We start from the raw sequence: 15,216 nt of genomic DNA on the forward strand, positions 1-15,216 counted from the left end.
CCATTTCCTAAAATGTCTAACTATCTTTTATAAACTCTCTTCTTAGGCCGTGTATGCGAGGCGCACACCTGCAGCTAACAAATGATTTATACTTCCAGTTACAAAAATGTTTTCTCAAGAGCGGAAAAAGCAGTTTCACACCAAAAAGCCTGAAAATGACAGAACATTTATCAAAGCGTGTGTATGTGTTTGAGGGGTGTGGTGTAAGATAGTATTTATCAACGCATTATCCTTGCCATAAAAAGCAAATGAACTGGAAAGCGAATATGAGGTTTCATCACCTCTTTGGAAAAGAGTCGAGTTGATGGCTCCAAGTCGGCCCCCATTCTGCAGAGTCTCTGTGATTCAGTGTCAGCGGACTTTTCAAACTGTATGCACTGCCATTCACCTTCACCACGTAAGACAATTTACCAGCACTGACACAGGTAATTCCCAAGAGAAATCTCCACTAGATTAGGATGAAAACAAATACCATAGCTTTATACTTTAGCCACCCAGATCACAGTCAGAAAAGGAACCAAAATAACACGCGAAAAAATAAGTTAACATAATTTTGACACAGAATTTTACAATATGTACATTATTTTTAAATTAAAATAGATTTGTCGGTTGTCTGATTGGGTAGGTCCTCTACGGAGCGCTCCTTTTTTTTCAACCATCCAGTGTTATTCCACAGAGGCAGAGTTCCCATTAAAAGCTCAGTGCCAGCCAATCAGAGTGCAAGTTAAGGCTGCCATCGTCAAGTCCCTGCCAATAGTTTGTCGGTGACGTCTTCGGACAGGGCCGAGCCCTTAGCAACACACATGGCAGACCCTTCAACACCCTGACAAAAAGAAATAAATATAAAATATATGTAATATTTCTATATATATTCATAAAACAAACCCAGGATAGATTTTAACTCTGATGTGTTCTCTCCATAATATAATCAAACTGTGGTCATTTTTCTATTGCCAGTTCACTTTACTTCCCTTTTTGTCTCCATTTCTGTGTATTTTTGCAGTTTTTCAAGGAAAAAAAAAAGTCTTCTTCAAACCTGTACATCTTATACGCAAGTAAACAAAATGTAAAAGTGCGTGTTTTTTGAATACGTTTTATCCACTATATCCAAAAGTGTTGCAGGCACTTAAGTCCTTCCCAAACATTGTAGGTGTTTTTTTTCGACAGTGGAGCAGGTTGGTTTGGTTATTCCTGGATTTGTGTGGGTCGGTCTGTCTGTACGTCTCTGTCGATCTGTCTGTCTGGCGAGGAACGGGCCACCCTGGGCCGCTGCTAGCCCAGGATGTCCAGGTAGACCGGCGTGGCTTTTCCCATGGCGAACAGGACCTTCTGAATGTCCTTAATGTTCAGTCGCTGCTGTGGTTCCCTCTGCCAGCAGCCCAGCATGATGTCATACACCTCCTTAGGACAAATCCGTGGCCTCTCCAGAACCCGACCCTGGGTTATGCACTCAATAACCTGCAGAGGAGAGAGGGCAGTGGAGTGAGACAGAAGATTTTCACTGACTGATTGCTTTGGTTTGTTCATAATGAGAAACCGAGTGACACTGAGCAGGCTGTCCTTTGAGGTTTGAACTAATGAAACTGAGATGAAAGAAATAAGCAGCATGCATTCAGTCTTAAAATGTGTCCAATATTAAGGGGGAAACAAGATTTTCTTTCTGTCCCACAGCACAAAATAACAATATACTGCATATCTGTGGGATGGATGTTTGAGATGTTGCTAAAAGGGTGACTGATCATTTCCTTGTTGGACTGTGCTCTAATTAGGCAGATGACTCATTGCTGTTGTGACAATTTGACTTTGTTATTTGTGTCAATACCAGGCCACTGTAGCTTAAGAGAATGGATAAGGGTCTATTTGTGTGTAATGACTGTGGCTACACAGAAAAACTGCTGTTTTCTGTATTTTTTTATTTATTTTTTTTACTTTTGATTTTAGCATCGTCACCACATAAAATTGATTCAAACGTAGGTACTGATTCCAGCTCAGATACTAGATACTCTTTTTGAAAATTTTCACTTTTTAAGGTGTAGAATAATTACCAACACAGCTAAAGAGTAAAAATGGAAACTCTTCCCCGTAAGACATATTATGGTGTCATGCAATTTCATGCTCTTGCAAGCTAGCAGCACAACAACAAGTTGTCAGTACAAAGCACTTCATAATTTACTACTATCTGAAGCCTAATTTTCTGGAAAGAATGTACAACAAACCTAATCAGTGTTTAAATGAAAATGATTTCACTGTGGTTTATACTCCAGTGTCAACAATAGTTAAAACCTGAAACAATACAAAATATTATTAAAAACCAGTAGGAAAACCCTGTTCTATTGTTCCACCTGTTGCACCTGTATACCAAGGTAAAGCACTGCTTTCTCTCTGTTGTTATAGTCTGTTTCTCACCAAAGTTTGGCCTGGCAGACAAACTACCTTGAGACTTTGACTGAGGGGATAGAGACATATGGAGCCTCTTTGCATAAATTGTCAAATCACAAACATTAACAACCAATAGTAAAGGCTAAATTCACAACCTAACAAGTGACAAGGTTGTAGTTATATATTATGGTGGCAATTTAATTTCCTGCTGTTACAGACTTACAGTACCAACCCACAATATTATAATGACATCATCTGACATTACCTACTATTTCCAGTCAGTCATCAAATTAAAACATGCCGATGTAGGTTTAGGGTTGAGATTAACACACACACACACACACACACACACATACAAAACCCATAAAATCCAACAAGGCAGCAAAATCAGAAAAATTACAAAAGCAACAATTCACATTCAGCATATAATTAATGTTGTAACCTGACAGCTACGGTATATTACCCACAATGCAACAGTTTAGTCGGAGATTTGGGTGTGTTATGCTAGCAGCGCATAATGTAGCCTTGGGCCACTAGCCTCAAGCACAGATGAGGAGCGGGCTACAGAGGGCTGGTGAGATCACTCCGTTCTAACTCCACACACCCACATTTTCAAACTTGTAGTCTTCAGCTCTAAACGACGCTGACTCAAGTGACATCACTTCAGGACATTTATCAGATTCCACGCAGCTCCCTCAGGAGCCACAAAAGGCTTTATACAACTTTTTTTCACATATGCAGAAGTACTCCCAAAGACCTGTAAACAGACTTTGATGTGTAAAAATGGTGGCATTTACTTGACGGCAATATCACTTTACTTCAGGTCCTATTTCGTCTTTTCCTGTGTAACTCGACTGTGCTCATGGAAACACTATGAGGCAGTAGTTCACTAACTACTATGGCGGTGTGATAAGTGGTGGTGCTGGATCAACGTGCCTTCAAAGTTGACAATTTTAACAGGTACCAAGGTGCAAGGTGTACCTCTAAGCTACATATCCATGTATAACTGTATACAGCAACCATCATTTACTCAAGTACTGTACTAGTTACTGGTTACTATGCAAATTAAAGGCCCTGCACACCCACACAGGTGTTTTCAATTACCCCGGCTGATTACACCTCTAGTCAGGTCTAAGCTGAGTGAAGCTATGCTGGGAATAACTGATCGCCAAACTCTATAGTACTAATAAGAATGACAACAGTGTCAGTTGTCCCGTCCTAACAGGTACAACAAAACCAACAGAAGGACGAAGGAGATGTCAAAAAGCACAGTTTGTACACGCCCACATTATCCTAAGGAGTCATACTGGCACTTAATAAAGAGGAAATAACAATACGTTTTGTGACAGAAAAGGGGCAGTAAAAACAAACGAGTATTTTTGTCACCCTAGGGATCATAGAGCTAGTGATAAATTTAGCACGACTCTGGTCCCTCGACTTAACAAGCAACTCGGAAGGACAGATAAGCAGCGGGAGTCTCAGTTGCAGGGAAGAGTAGCAGGCTGGATGTGGATCAGCTGCTACAAAGAAACCCAGGCACTAGGGGCTGCTGAACAGAAAAAGTTGGAGACCAGTTAATCCTTAACCTCTAGTAGCAGCAGTATCTCAGCAAAATGTTACTATAGTTTGCCTTTTTATTTCATCTTACACTCATGTTATTTCTCACTGCCTGGCAGCATCTTGTATATTTTCTTTATCAGCTTGTTCCAACTCTTCATCGAAGCTATGTGACGTTTACTCTGAGTGAAATATACAAACCCACGACCCCATGTCTTTTGTGGCTGCATCATTCCATCAAATGTCTTGTGCATCATTTTATACACATTTCTCCCAAATTCAGACTGACATATTTGGTATCTTTAGAAACTTTGCAATCTCCTCTAGAATTTAAAATAAAGTTTTATGGGTTTGAACAATGTTTGGCAGCATGGCAGTTTGTACAATGTGCCGCTGCTTGTTTTTCTCTGTGAGAGTTGTTTTTTTTGAATAAAAGTAGAGGAAAGTGGTGGAGCCCAGTGGAGAATGAGGCCTGTGTGAAACAAGGTCCTGCAGTTTCGCCATAATGTATCATTGTGTAATGTATTAGATAACTGAATAATAAGTACAATAATCCAATCTAACACTACCTGAAGACAAAATTACATAAGAGCAACAGATCGTGGATTTTCACTTTTTTGGCTATGACGTAATGCGGTGCTCATCTCAACGTAGTTTAATCAGCTGTTTCTTTTAGAGTGTCTCAAGCTCAAGAACATATTGATGTTTCAATTGAAGTGCAATGCATGCCACATGCCAGGTTATTCTTTTGGGTCAATTTAATTTTCTCAATATGCTTGCTTTACAAGAGTAATCCTAATTGAATTTTATTGATTCAAAAGCAGAGCCTCCAATGAAACAACAAACCAATCATGGTTGTTATGTAATGTGGCATCTTGTCTGGTGGCAAAGCGGCATCAATTTATCACCTCGTTGGGCCAATGTGAGTCTCAGAAAGAGAAAAGAAACAACATGAGGCAGTAGATTAAGATCTAAAATGGTGAAGTGTTCATCTAAATCTGCTAATAGAAAGCTCATGCTTTCTCTTTAGCCCACGATGCTCCGTGACGGAAGGCCAATCTATTCAATTCCTACTTCTTTGTGCTTTAATAACTCAATATCAATTAAATATACAGTTTTTAAATGTGGTTTGAAATAAATATCGTTACTTGCACCATCCATGAGATGTTAAGAAACGGAAAAGAAGACTTCACCATTTGCCATCGGATAACCTGGAGCTAATTTAATAATTTTCAATGTGTGCATGAAGGCTTGCAGTACAGCCTTTGATAATATATATGTACTGTATCTTGTGAAGGTTTATCTAAATACTTCAGGCTCTTTGTACCTCGTTGTTACCCAGCTGAAACCAAGGCTGCTTCCCATAGGTAAAGATCTCCCACAAGATGACTCCAAAGCTCCAGACGTCACTTTCCGTGGAGAATTTCCTGTACATGATGCTCTCTGGGGGCATCCAGCGAATTGGTAGCATGGTATGTCCTCCAACCTGAGGAGAGGGGAAGAGAAGAAAAAGAGGAGAGGAGAAAAGATCTTTATTACAAATGAAATGTAAAACACAGATTAGAAAGTTCAGTCATCAACACAACTCCTAGGCACCTGGGGATTAACTGTCCTTGCATGTAACTGATACGACGGGCTTAACATCTCATGAATGTCTGCTGTGCTGCTGGATGTTGACACTGATGGAAAATGCTGACTTATCTGCCACCTTCTCTGTATGTACTGAATCGCAGGACGTGAAATTCTTTAGGTTATGGTATTAAACCGCCTCTTTGTTCTTGATGAAAAACAACAATCTGCAATCCCGTCTCTGCAGAAGAACTGGCACTGAGCAGAGGATCAGAGTCTCAAAGCGTGGAATTGAATGTGTTCTAATAAGTTAAAAAATAAAAAAATAAAAAAATCGATTTCAAACAAGGGGTAGAGAAAACTGCTGAATGCATGCTCATAGTAAAGAAGTTCATATGGCTGCTAATGTAAATATGAGTGTTTAAATGTAAACCTCCTGCATCCATAAGAAGGTTTGCATAAAGCAAGGTACCAGCTGAGGCAGGGGAGATACCAGCTGTAAGCTCTTTAATGTCTTCAAACCAGCAGAACATGAAATGAAGTCTCCCTTGCTGTAAATCCTCTGAGGCTGGATATTAATCGATTAAACAATCATACATTAATCATCCTTGCTCTCAGCTTCCATTAGCAGGCATTGTTTTAGAATCTATTTCCCATTCATGTCCGTGGCTGTGCTTTAATCATGGCGGGGACGAGCTGGAAAAGACTGATGTGGAAATGAGCTGGAAAAGTATTGCAAGTTTCAGCTCAGAATCCTCGGACAGTATTAATTACAGTGATTATTGTGGAGCTCAGGCGTCAAAGTACACTACTGACAGATAATGTTATTAACATGCTGCTGTGATTGGATGTGAAGCCTGCTGGAGCCATTGCAGCTGTGACAACATGCTGAACTGCTGCTGCGATTTGTTTTCATCCAAAGAGGCGTGTTTGAAAGTACAACAGATTGTTTGGAAAGTTGACCGACACTCAAAGATCAAACATGAATGTGCCTGAAGTGACGTTACATGATGACAACTGAGCTGACTCCATAAACACTGAGAAATTGCATCTGCTGAGGAAAACCATGAGAACTGACAGGTTTGAATAAACACACTATATTTTTTATCATATAGAACCTAATACGCAGTAGGCGTAATACTAATTTTGTTCTAGTGTATGTACTAATCCTACCTAAAAAAGTTGTAGATGTTTAATACCCAGTGTCAATGTGATATTTTATAATACTGGAAATACATTGCAATACTTATTACTTTTTGTATGGAATACATTGTTGTCGTATCACTTCCTTCCTTGGCGTTTTTTGCTGTCATTTAGTTTTTGTCATCTGGTTCAGTTTTCGGCTTTTGCTGGCTATCTTATTGTTATCTTGAAATTTTTGTCAAGCTAACAGTGAGATAGATTTTTAAGCCCCTTTCAGGTTTTTATCTGTAAATCAGTGGAAGTACTCCTGCAGCGTATCAGACACATATCTATCATCCATCCATCCATGCATTCACTGATCCATTTATCCAACCATCCATCCGTGCATCCATCACTCCTTCTGAGCTCAATTTCTGTGCTTAAGGACTAAACAAACTCAAATACACAGTCGCACATATACCATAAGCTCTGAAATCATCATTAGGACAACCTCTTACTGTAGCTGCATTCACCCTCACATGGTTCCTCCGCTCTGTACCTCTGGGTTCCAACACAAACAGATTCATTTAATCATAATAAGCTCTTCTCCAAACTCCATTTACCAGCTCCAACATCTGTGTGCCTTCAGCTGTGAGCATTGTGTGGCATTTAAAGTATCGAGAGAAAAAAAAAAATCAACTCAAGTCTTACTAATTACCTCCTAGTTCCGTAGCGCGCTCATTGCACATTTCCTTTGAAAGTCAAACATAATCTCTGCGTGTCAGCTTGACGCAGCAGACGAATCTTCTGGATGGTTTAAAGAAACATTTGTCAATCTGCCAAATGCTCCTGCTCCTTCCTGGGCATTTATGCAGAACGTCCTCTAGTTTGTGCACTTCATCAAATTTAGTTGCTGAGTATGAGGCCTCTGTTTGTTTGCCTTAACTTGTCCTTCATCTATAAACTTCTCTGAAGTCCTGGATTGGGTTGCAGCAGCTATTATTACGCACATTACTAAGTTTATGTGTTAGTCCCAAGGACGTAGGCTTGGTCTCAACATTGGTAGGGGCACAACCAGCACCTATTTGATTTGGATCCGGCACCTCCGTTGTCACTGTCAAAATCTGTAAATACATTTTGTGTAATATTTGATGTATTAAATTAAAGTTTCTCGTAAATCGCTTGTTTGCCTCTTTTGGATGCATTTTAAATAAAAACATTTTTAGAGAGCAGAGAGAGAGGTCAGGTCACGCAGTGAAGCCTGAAGCCTGTGAGTTTTAGCTTTGTCAGTTAGCTATGTAACAGTTACATCTTAGTATGTGTATATTTTTAGTAACAACTAATGTTAAGAACTCTGTGTAAGAAGTAGTAAACAGTAAACAATTACATTATAAATAGGCTAGATTGAAAAGAGTAATTTACATAATCTTCCTTTTAAAAATAAAATGTTCAATTAATAATTAATAAAATGCCCCCTAGCTCAGTTAAATACACTCAGGGGGTTTTGCTACCACAGCCTTACTTGGTCTGGTATGACCAGTAGCTTATGCTGACTACTGTTTGCAAACTTTAGAGAGATATTTCTGTGTAACTGACATTTCTGCTACAGTTTGCTGACTTAATGGCTCTTCTCCATTTCTTCTACAGTCACACAACATTTTAGTCAGGTCAGGTCCCCTGATGATGATGTCTTTAAAGCAACTGACCTGAGAATACTGGGAAATGAAAGGGAACGTTATCCTGCAATGACCACTTGTGGCCACAGTGGCCACTGTTCAGCAAAACCGACACTACCGTTCAAAAGTTTGGAATTGCCTGCCACAAACACTTGATTCGGTACAGCCAGATGGCTGAGAGACTACTCTATATTTTTTAATGGTCTTTCATGCTTTTAGGTTGTAGAAAGTCCTCTTCACAAATAGATGTTATTTTGCATGAAGGGTTTGCTAAAAAAGTAATGTTTTGTACAGGGAGAACAAAATGCTGTATAATGGTTCAACCAGACTCACAACTGAAAGGGCAGAAAGAGACAAAGATACCTCTGAGCAGCAGTCATTGGTAAAATAAAGTGGAAGCTTAGTACCAAAGTCTGTGCAGATTTAAATAGGAACAGGTTTCTGTTTCAGTGTCAAAGCACAGTAATGCCTCTAACAAGCTGGAATTAAGGCATGTTGCTTTAGCAAAGCTATTCTTAAAACTTAGTAGGTTAGTCAAGGGTCAGCACTATTGGAATTGGAATATCAGCATACAACATACTATGGACTGATACTCCTGTTTAAACCTATTCACTCTAACCACTGAGTATTACAGAGGGCCCAAAGAAAAAGGGGTTCCCAAAATATTTAGAGCCGAATTGCACTGTTGTGGTTCAATAATGATCTCAGGTCACTTAGGCCTTTCTGGACTGGAAAACAAATTCCAAATCGTAGGGTATTCTCCCCTGTCATGCAACACTTTGGGGACATTGACTAAATGGACATTTTAATCATTTCATTCTTCTTATTTTGGGGCCAAAACTATTTCAAATATAAATAATACATTAGATGTCTGAATTATACTGTTTTTATCGATGTTAACTATGTTATAGCCATAATTGAAGGAAAGAAGAAAAACTTTAATATAGCAGGTGATTCCAAACTTTTGAACGGTAGTGTATGTAGTCTCACTTTCAGAATAGCTGATGCAGCTGGCTCCTGAGGGCTGCAGGAGTCAACCAATGGTCACCTAAAGTAAAGTGTACTCTCAAATGAAAGAGCTTTAAATACCTGTTAGGTGTTATTGTAAAACTCAGAGAACCCGAGACAGTGCCTTGAAGAGGTGCGTCATAAAAGGTTAATAAGACTTGTTCCACAGTACAAATGTTCTTCAAGAAACCCCATCATCTCAGAAGAAGAAGAACCTCAAGGTATCTCCTCTGGACATTGGTTACAGGTATTTTTCTCAGTGTAACCCGCTTGTTTAAAGTGTCTTAAAGAAGTCGATAACTGGTGCGTAGTGTAGAACGTTTACTGCGCAGTGATATCACAAGGCTATATGCCTTCCTTACATATAACACAAATCGATATTGTACACATGGCCTGGAGGTCAACAAGACCATTAGAGACAGCTTTCTACAACAACACCTACAGTATATGCTGACTGTGAATTAAAATCACACTCCATTAACCTCCAGCATGTCCAACTTTTGGTCTCTGTAGTGTTTCAGCAAAACAAATGGAGGGCATCATTTCACTTCCATTTCTCCCTCACTGAAAAACTGTCTATCTAAACAAGTCATTTAATACTGTAGTGGCTAGTCAGTTTTTAACTCTTTCTTCTCTTTAAACAAGTGATTAGATGTAAGCAGAACTAAAAAATGTGACTTCAGAAATAATCTTGAAAGACATCAAAATAAGTGTACTTCACAATTATTTTGGATTTTGAATTCATATTGATTATGACGGACCTCTGCAAAATGTAGTTATGTTAAATCTTTTTTGCTCCTCAGCACGCTGTGTTTGAAAAACTTTTTTATTTTCTTACATTAATCTAAAAGTCCAGAGAGGGTTTTGTTCAACACACAATTAGTTTTCAGCTCCATCCTGCTGCACATTAATACATTTACACACATTTACACCTCAGAGCCGCCCGGTACAACCACAGTCTTCTACTTATGCCACCAGGGGTTAAGTGCTCTGCTCAACTGCATCTCAGTGTTGATTTGTAAAGTGAGGAGAGGCACACTTTTGTGTCATTTTTCCAGAATCCTCCGGTCACAATTCTGCTTCTCTATAACTCGCCCAAGGGCATCTGAGGTATTAACAGAATCTCTAAGACAGAAACATCCTTTACCTCCTAATTTTTCAGACTGTTCCCTGCCAGCTCGCTCTCTGGCTGAGTCCCAGACTAAACAAATATGATCCACCAGCACCCTGGAAGACAATCGAAGCTTCTGATGTTTTTCTTTAGTGGTAGGAGAGATAAAATAGTAATTAAGGTAAACATAAATTTGAGAGGTGTTTCAAGTAAGGTGCCCTTTCTCTATATCTTGAACACACACAGTATTTATTGACAGTCCCAGAGTGATTTTTGTGGCAGCGAATAGGGTTGGCAGTAGTTTTCCCTCGCAATCACCCTCAACCTCATTTGCCAGGGTTCCACTGCAGGCTAATGGCCAAATGAACACCGAGTTATACCCCACCTGGTCTCATTAGAAATGCCACGTTTTAGTATTGTACACAACATTAAGCCAAAATTGATGCCGAGACCAGTCGCCCCCATTGTGTAAAACCTCTGGGCTGAGCCAAGCTAGGTGGGCTGAAAGTGAGGTGAAGGAGTCGGAGAGGGGCTGTATACCAATCTGTCCCCCTGTGGAGCTTGATAAAGATTAAACAAAATTAATTAAGTTCCTGTTATTCTAAATGACTTATCTGAGGTCCACCCAGCCCATTGCACGCAAGGCTAAACCTCATCAGATGCATACTAATGATTCAACTGCTGCTGCTGTGGCGAGGAGCATTAAAACTGGCTGACTTTCTGCTTCCCAAATGATTGCATGTTATCACCTTGGGTTTTTGTGACAAGGCCATGGCAATTAGCTTGGAACATGGGGGAAAAAGGGAAAAAAAAGGCTGAACACATAATAAAAATAAAATAATTGCTCCTGTAATTATCCTCATCTTTCTCACTCAATGTCACATCGAGAAGCTGGCAAAGCTCTGCGGGGAGTGAGGAATGAGTCTGGGGCTTCTTTTTTTGTTGCTGTGTAAACTGGATTAGTGCTCTGCCTGTCCCACCGTGGCAGGGGAGTGATTGGATTAACGGCGTGGAGAGCACAGCATCATGGCAGGGGGATAGATTACTGGCCCATTCGGGCTCTTCGATGGGCGCTCTGCGGCCTGCAGGGAGCCCTGGCAGGCCCCAGACATCTTAAAGGGCCCCGATAACCATCTATACACTTTCTCTCCCTGCTCTAACCACGCTGCTATCTCTGCTCTCCCAGCTCAAACAGCAGTGAACACAAGTTCACTTTTAGAGGCTATGATGTCCATTAGGTTTCTACCTGCTGCGCTGCTGCCAAGTGGAGATAAAGTGGTATCTACTCTGGCTGCTGCATGCCGGTGGGTGGTGAAAGTTTCTGAAGGTTTTCAAAACACACACACACACACACACACACACACACACACACACACACACACACACACACTGCACTATTACTATCATGCAATTTCTCATTCACATTTTCAGTATTTAGCTCTCCAGATCGACTTGTGCAATACAATGTGTAGATAGGTAACGCCTCAGTTTTGCTGCTGACTTTGTAACTGCACTCTGAATATGAAATTATTAACAGAGCCCTGTGATTTTGTTCAGTTATATGTCTTCTGAAACAGTATCTGTTGGAGAGCCTTCTACATGGGTTATATTTGGTGATAAATGAATAACAAGACTAAGAGCCTACAGCCATGCTAGCGGCTCTGTGATGCTGTCCTTATGCACAGCAATACTTTGAGCTAAATGCTAACGTAAGTATGCTAACATGCTCAAAATGACAATGCTAAGATGCTGATATTTAGTAGGTGTAATGTAAGAAAACTAAGAAAGCGACAAAAAAATATTTCCCAAAATGTTGAACTAGCTCTAAAGAATGCAGAAAACTTCTTGGGCCCTCTAAAGCCATTCTTCCTCCGAGGTCAACAGTGTCATCTCCTTCATTTCTTAGATCATGTAAGACAGGAGCACTAGACTAAAAGAGAAAAAAAAACAAGACCCAAGGGAGAGGAAAAACAGTGTTTTCATCCCTTTATGCAGCAGTAATAAATATGGCCTGTGTACTCATTAGCACCAAGCTGCATGCAGTTTTGAGGAGCTTGTGCTTGATATATAATGCAGCAGAGGAGTGTCTATTTGATCCTTGAAACAGTAGAAACCTGGGGACCATTTTTCTTCAAAGCAAAGCTGTGCAGGTAAGCAGAGGCATCCTGGCAGAGTCACAAATAACACTAAGTCCTTGAAACTGAGTCATTAGAATATAACATTGCTACAGTTGACACAAATGCAGATTCTGGCTTTAAAGCAAATTTACTTTCCTCCTCAAATATTAAGGGTAAGATTATAACTGTCGTTGCTTTCTTTTACCTAACTAAAGTTAGCTGGACACATGCTTTCTTTTTCTCAACAACATCCTGCTTTACATTCAGACAATGTTACACTCATTTAAATGAAGAACAAAACCCTTCCACTGCTAAATGAAAACACTCAGGCTGCAAGCAAGCCTCTGGAGAAAAGTCTGAGGAATTTTTAATATTCTCTAGCTAAAAAGTAGAAACTGGAAGCCTCTACATCTTATCCCCTGACAGGAACCTATATGTCACTGTTCATAATTTGGCTGTAATGAGCTGTTTTGAAGCTATTTCTATAAGAACCAGCATCTAACATTGCAGTCTACATGCAGCTTTCCAAAAGCCAAGCTGAAGACTTTTGTAGAACTTTTTTTCATGCCACCAGGAATTGAATTTAACACAAATTACAAGTTAATTAATTGCAACAAATCAGGGAGCAGCTTTCTTGAACTCCTGGTTCAACATAACCAATGAATATTGTACAAATGTAACTGGGTATTATAAGAAAATTTGCTGTCAAGGGCCAATTTACTGCAATGAATATTGTACTAGTAATTCTGTTCTATATTAAAGAAGACATGCAATACAAAGAAACCTATCATTACACTGTGAGAAAATAATACATCTAATAATGATATTTGAGAAGACCTGCAGATTGACAGAGACCTTGCTTGAGCTCCTCCATCTGTACTCTAGTTGCTGTTCCTGAAGCATTTCTGGTTAAAACAGTATTTCACTTACAAGTCAAACCTACTTGCACCTTTAGAGCAGTCACTGTCATTTACACCTACCTAAACATGCATAATTCCGTGCGTCACTCCCTGAACTCAGGAAAACATTACCTGATATATCGTGAGGCAGTGGTTTAAAACACCTACATAGCAGGAACCGGTGCTGCCGTCGGCCTTGTGCAGGTTCTGCAGTTGTCTCTTTTGAAACAACACAAAGGCGTATTCAGTGTAGGCAGAGCAGGAGGATATGACAGATGGATGTGATTTAGGACAATATTCATGTCTTTTTTGAAGTTGTTTCCTCCTGCTGCAAAGTGTCTCGGGAGTCCCAGAGGGCAACAAGCATCAATATGACTAGTCAGCGATGGGAGGATTGTGTTCTTGGCAGGGAAAGTGTCCACTACTGTTAGGAGCTCCTTATCTATGAGCTCTGTCAATATTCCTCTGTGTAGGCGGACAGCGATGCTATCACAACGCACCAAACAGCAGCTTCACACAAGGCATGCCACACACACGCACATGCATACATACATACACCACACCCTGAATTTAAACTGGTTTGGTTTATGCCTAATCCAACATACAGATTTGCAAGAAGAGTGTATGTATGTGTGTGTGTGTGTGTATGCGTGCACTGAATCAGTAAATTATTCAACAAACTATTCAACCGTCTAATTTTCCTCAACAAATTTACCACTGAGTTTGATAGAAGGAACCAACATTTGATTGAACAAGTTCCCTTAGAATGGATCACTTCTCTCTAACACACTGTTGCTGTGAGGGCTGTTCATTATTTTCTTCACATGTATTTAGTTAGTTGTAATCACTGAACTTGTTTCTGGTTGTTGGTCACATGCACACACACACTGTACACCTGTTCTGGTAAGTAAATAAAGCAATTTTAAGTAATTTTTGGACACATTTTTACTGTGTATCTTTCTGCATTTTCCCCTTTTATCCCAATTTGGACTGGCCAATTCCCCTGACACTGCAGTCCTTTTCACTTCAAACTCCATTGTTAGCCAGAGCAGAGTTTAGATACACATGGAGTCTCCAGCTGCTTCCTTTCACCTGTCAGTGAGGAGTATAATATGCTTGGAGGTCCACCTTTTAACTTGCAGGTCCACCCCCTTCTGCACAGACACCCTGATCAACCAGCATGAGTCTCTAGTATAATGTGAAGGATGCGAACAATCGCTGGCTTTCCACTTATGAATACTGCCTGTGTTAGGCATTGCAGTCCAGGACTGAAGCTGGTCACCTGCAGTAGGTGAGTGCTTTTACCCCACACCACCCTGACACTCCCTTATGAATATAGAAACATACATAATCTAAGAGTATAGACACAAATATGAATACGTACAGTACAAAGCCCAGCTCATACAGCCCCTGGTTTCCTTCTTAGGTCTTATATCTGAAACCTCTTGCAGCTGCACTCTGTCTGTGTACTCTGTTTTGACTGACAGAGATTAACCATTTCATCTTTCAGCTGAGCAGTATCAGCCTGCTAAATCAGCTGTGACTTGACTGAGACAATTAGATTAACTGTTCTTCTGGGCCAAAAAAAGGAAACACACACAGTTTTGTCCTCTATATGTCCAGAGGGGCCCACCTGAGCACTCATAGTGGGAGCTACCCAGTGCATCCACAGTCATACTGGTAGGGGAGTAGGGAACATCAAAACAACATCATCTGCAAAGAAGAGGACATTTCATCTCTGCAAATGTCAAGATGCCAAATTAAGCAGGGATCAGACT

At 40.2% G+C, this 15,216-nt stretch overlaps 1 protein-coding gene across 1 annotated transcript in view; it reads right to left on the reverse strand.

The window, feature by feature from the left end:
- Window positions 1–932: 932 nt before the first annotated feature.
- Window positions 933–15,216, reverse strand: part of ntrk3b (neurotrophic tyrosine kinase, receptor, type 3b) — a 179,224-nt gene continuing 164,940 nt past the window's right edge. The window contains 2 exon segments of the mRNA XM_044200637.1: window positions 933–1,458; window positions 5,264–5,422. Coding sequence (XP_044056572.1) covers window positions 1,273–1,458; window positions 5,264–5,422 — 345 coding nt within the window. The 3' untranslated portion in view covers window positions 933–1,272.

Source organism: Siniperca chuatsi, linkage group LG1 (genome assembly GCF_020085105.1).
Source record: "Siniperca chuatsi isolate FFG_IHB_CAS linkage group LG1, ASM2008510v1, whole genome shotgun sequence".
NCBI lineage: Eukaryota > Metazoa > Chordata > Actinopteri > Centrarchiformes > Sinipercidae > Siniperca > Siniperca chuatsi.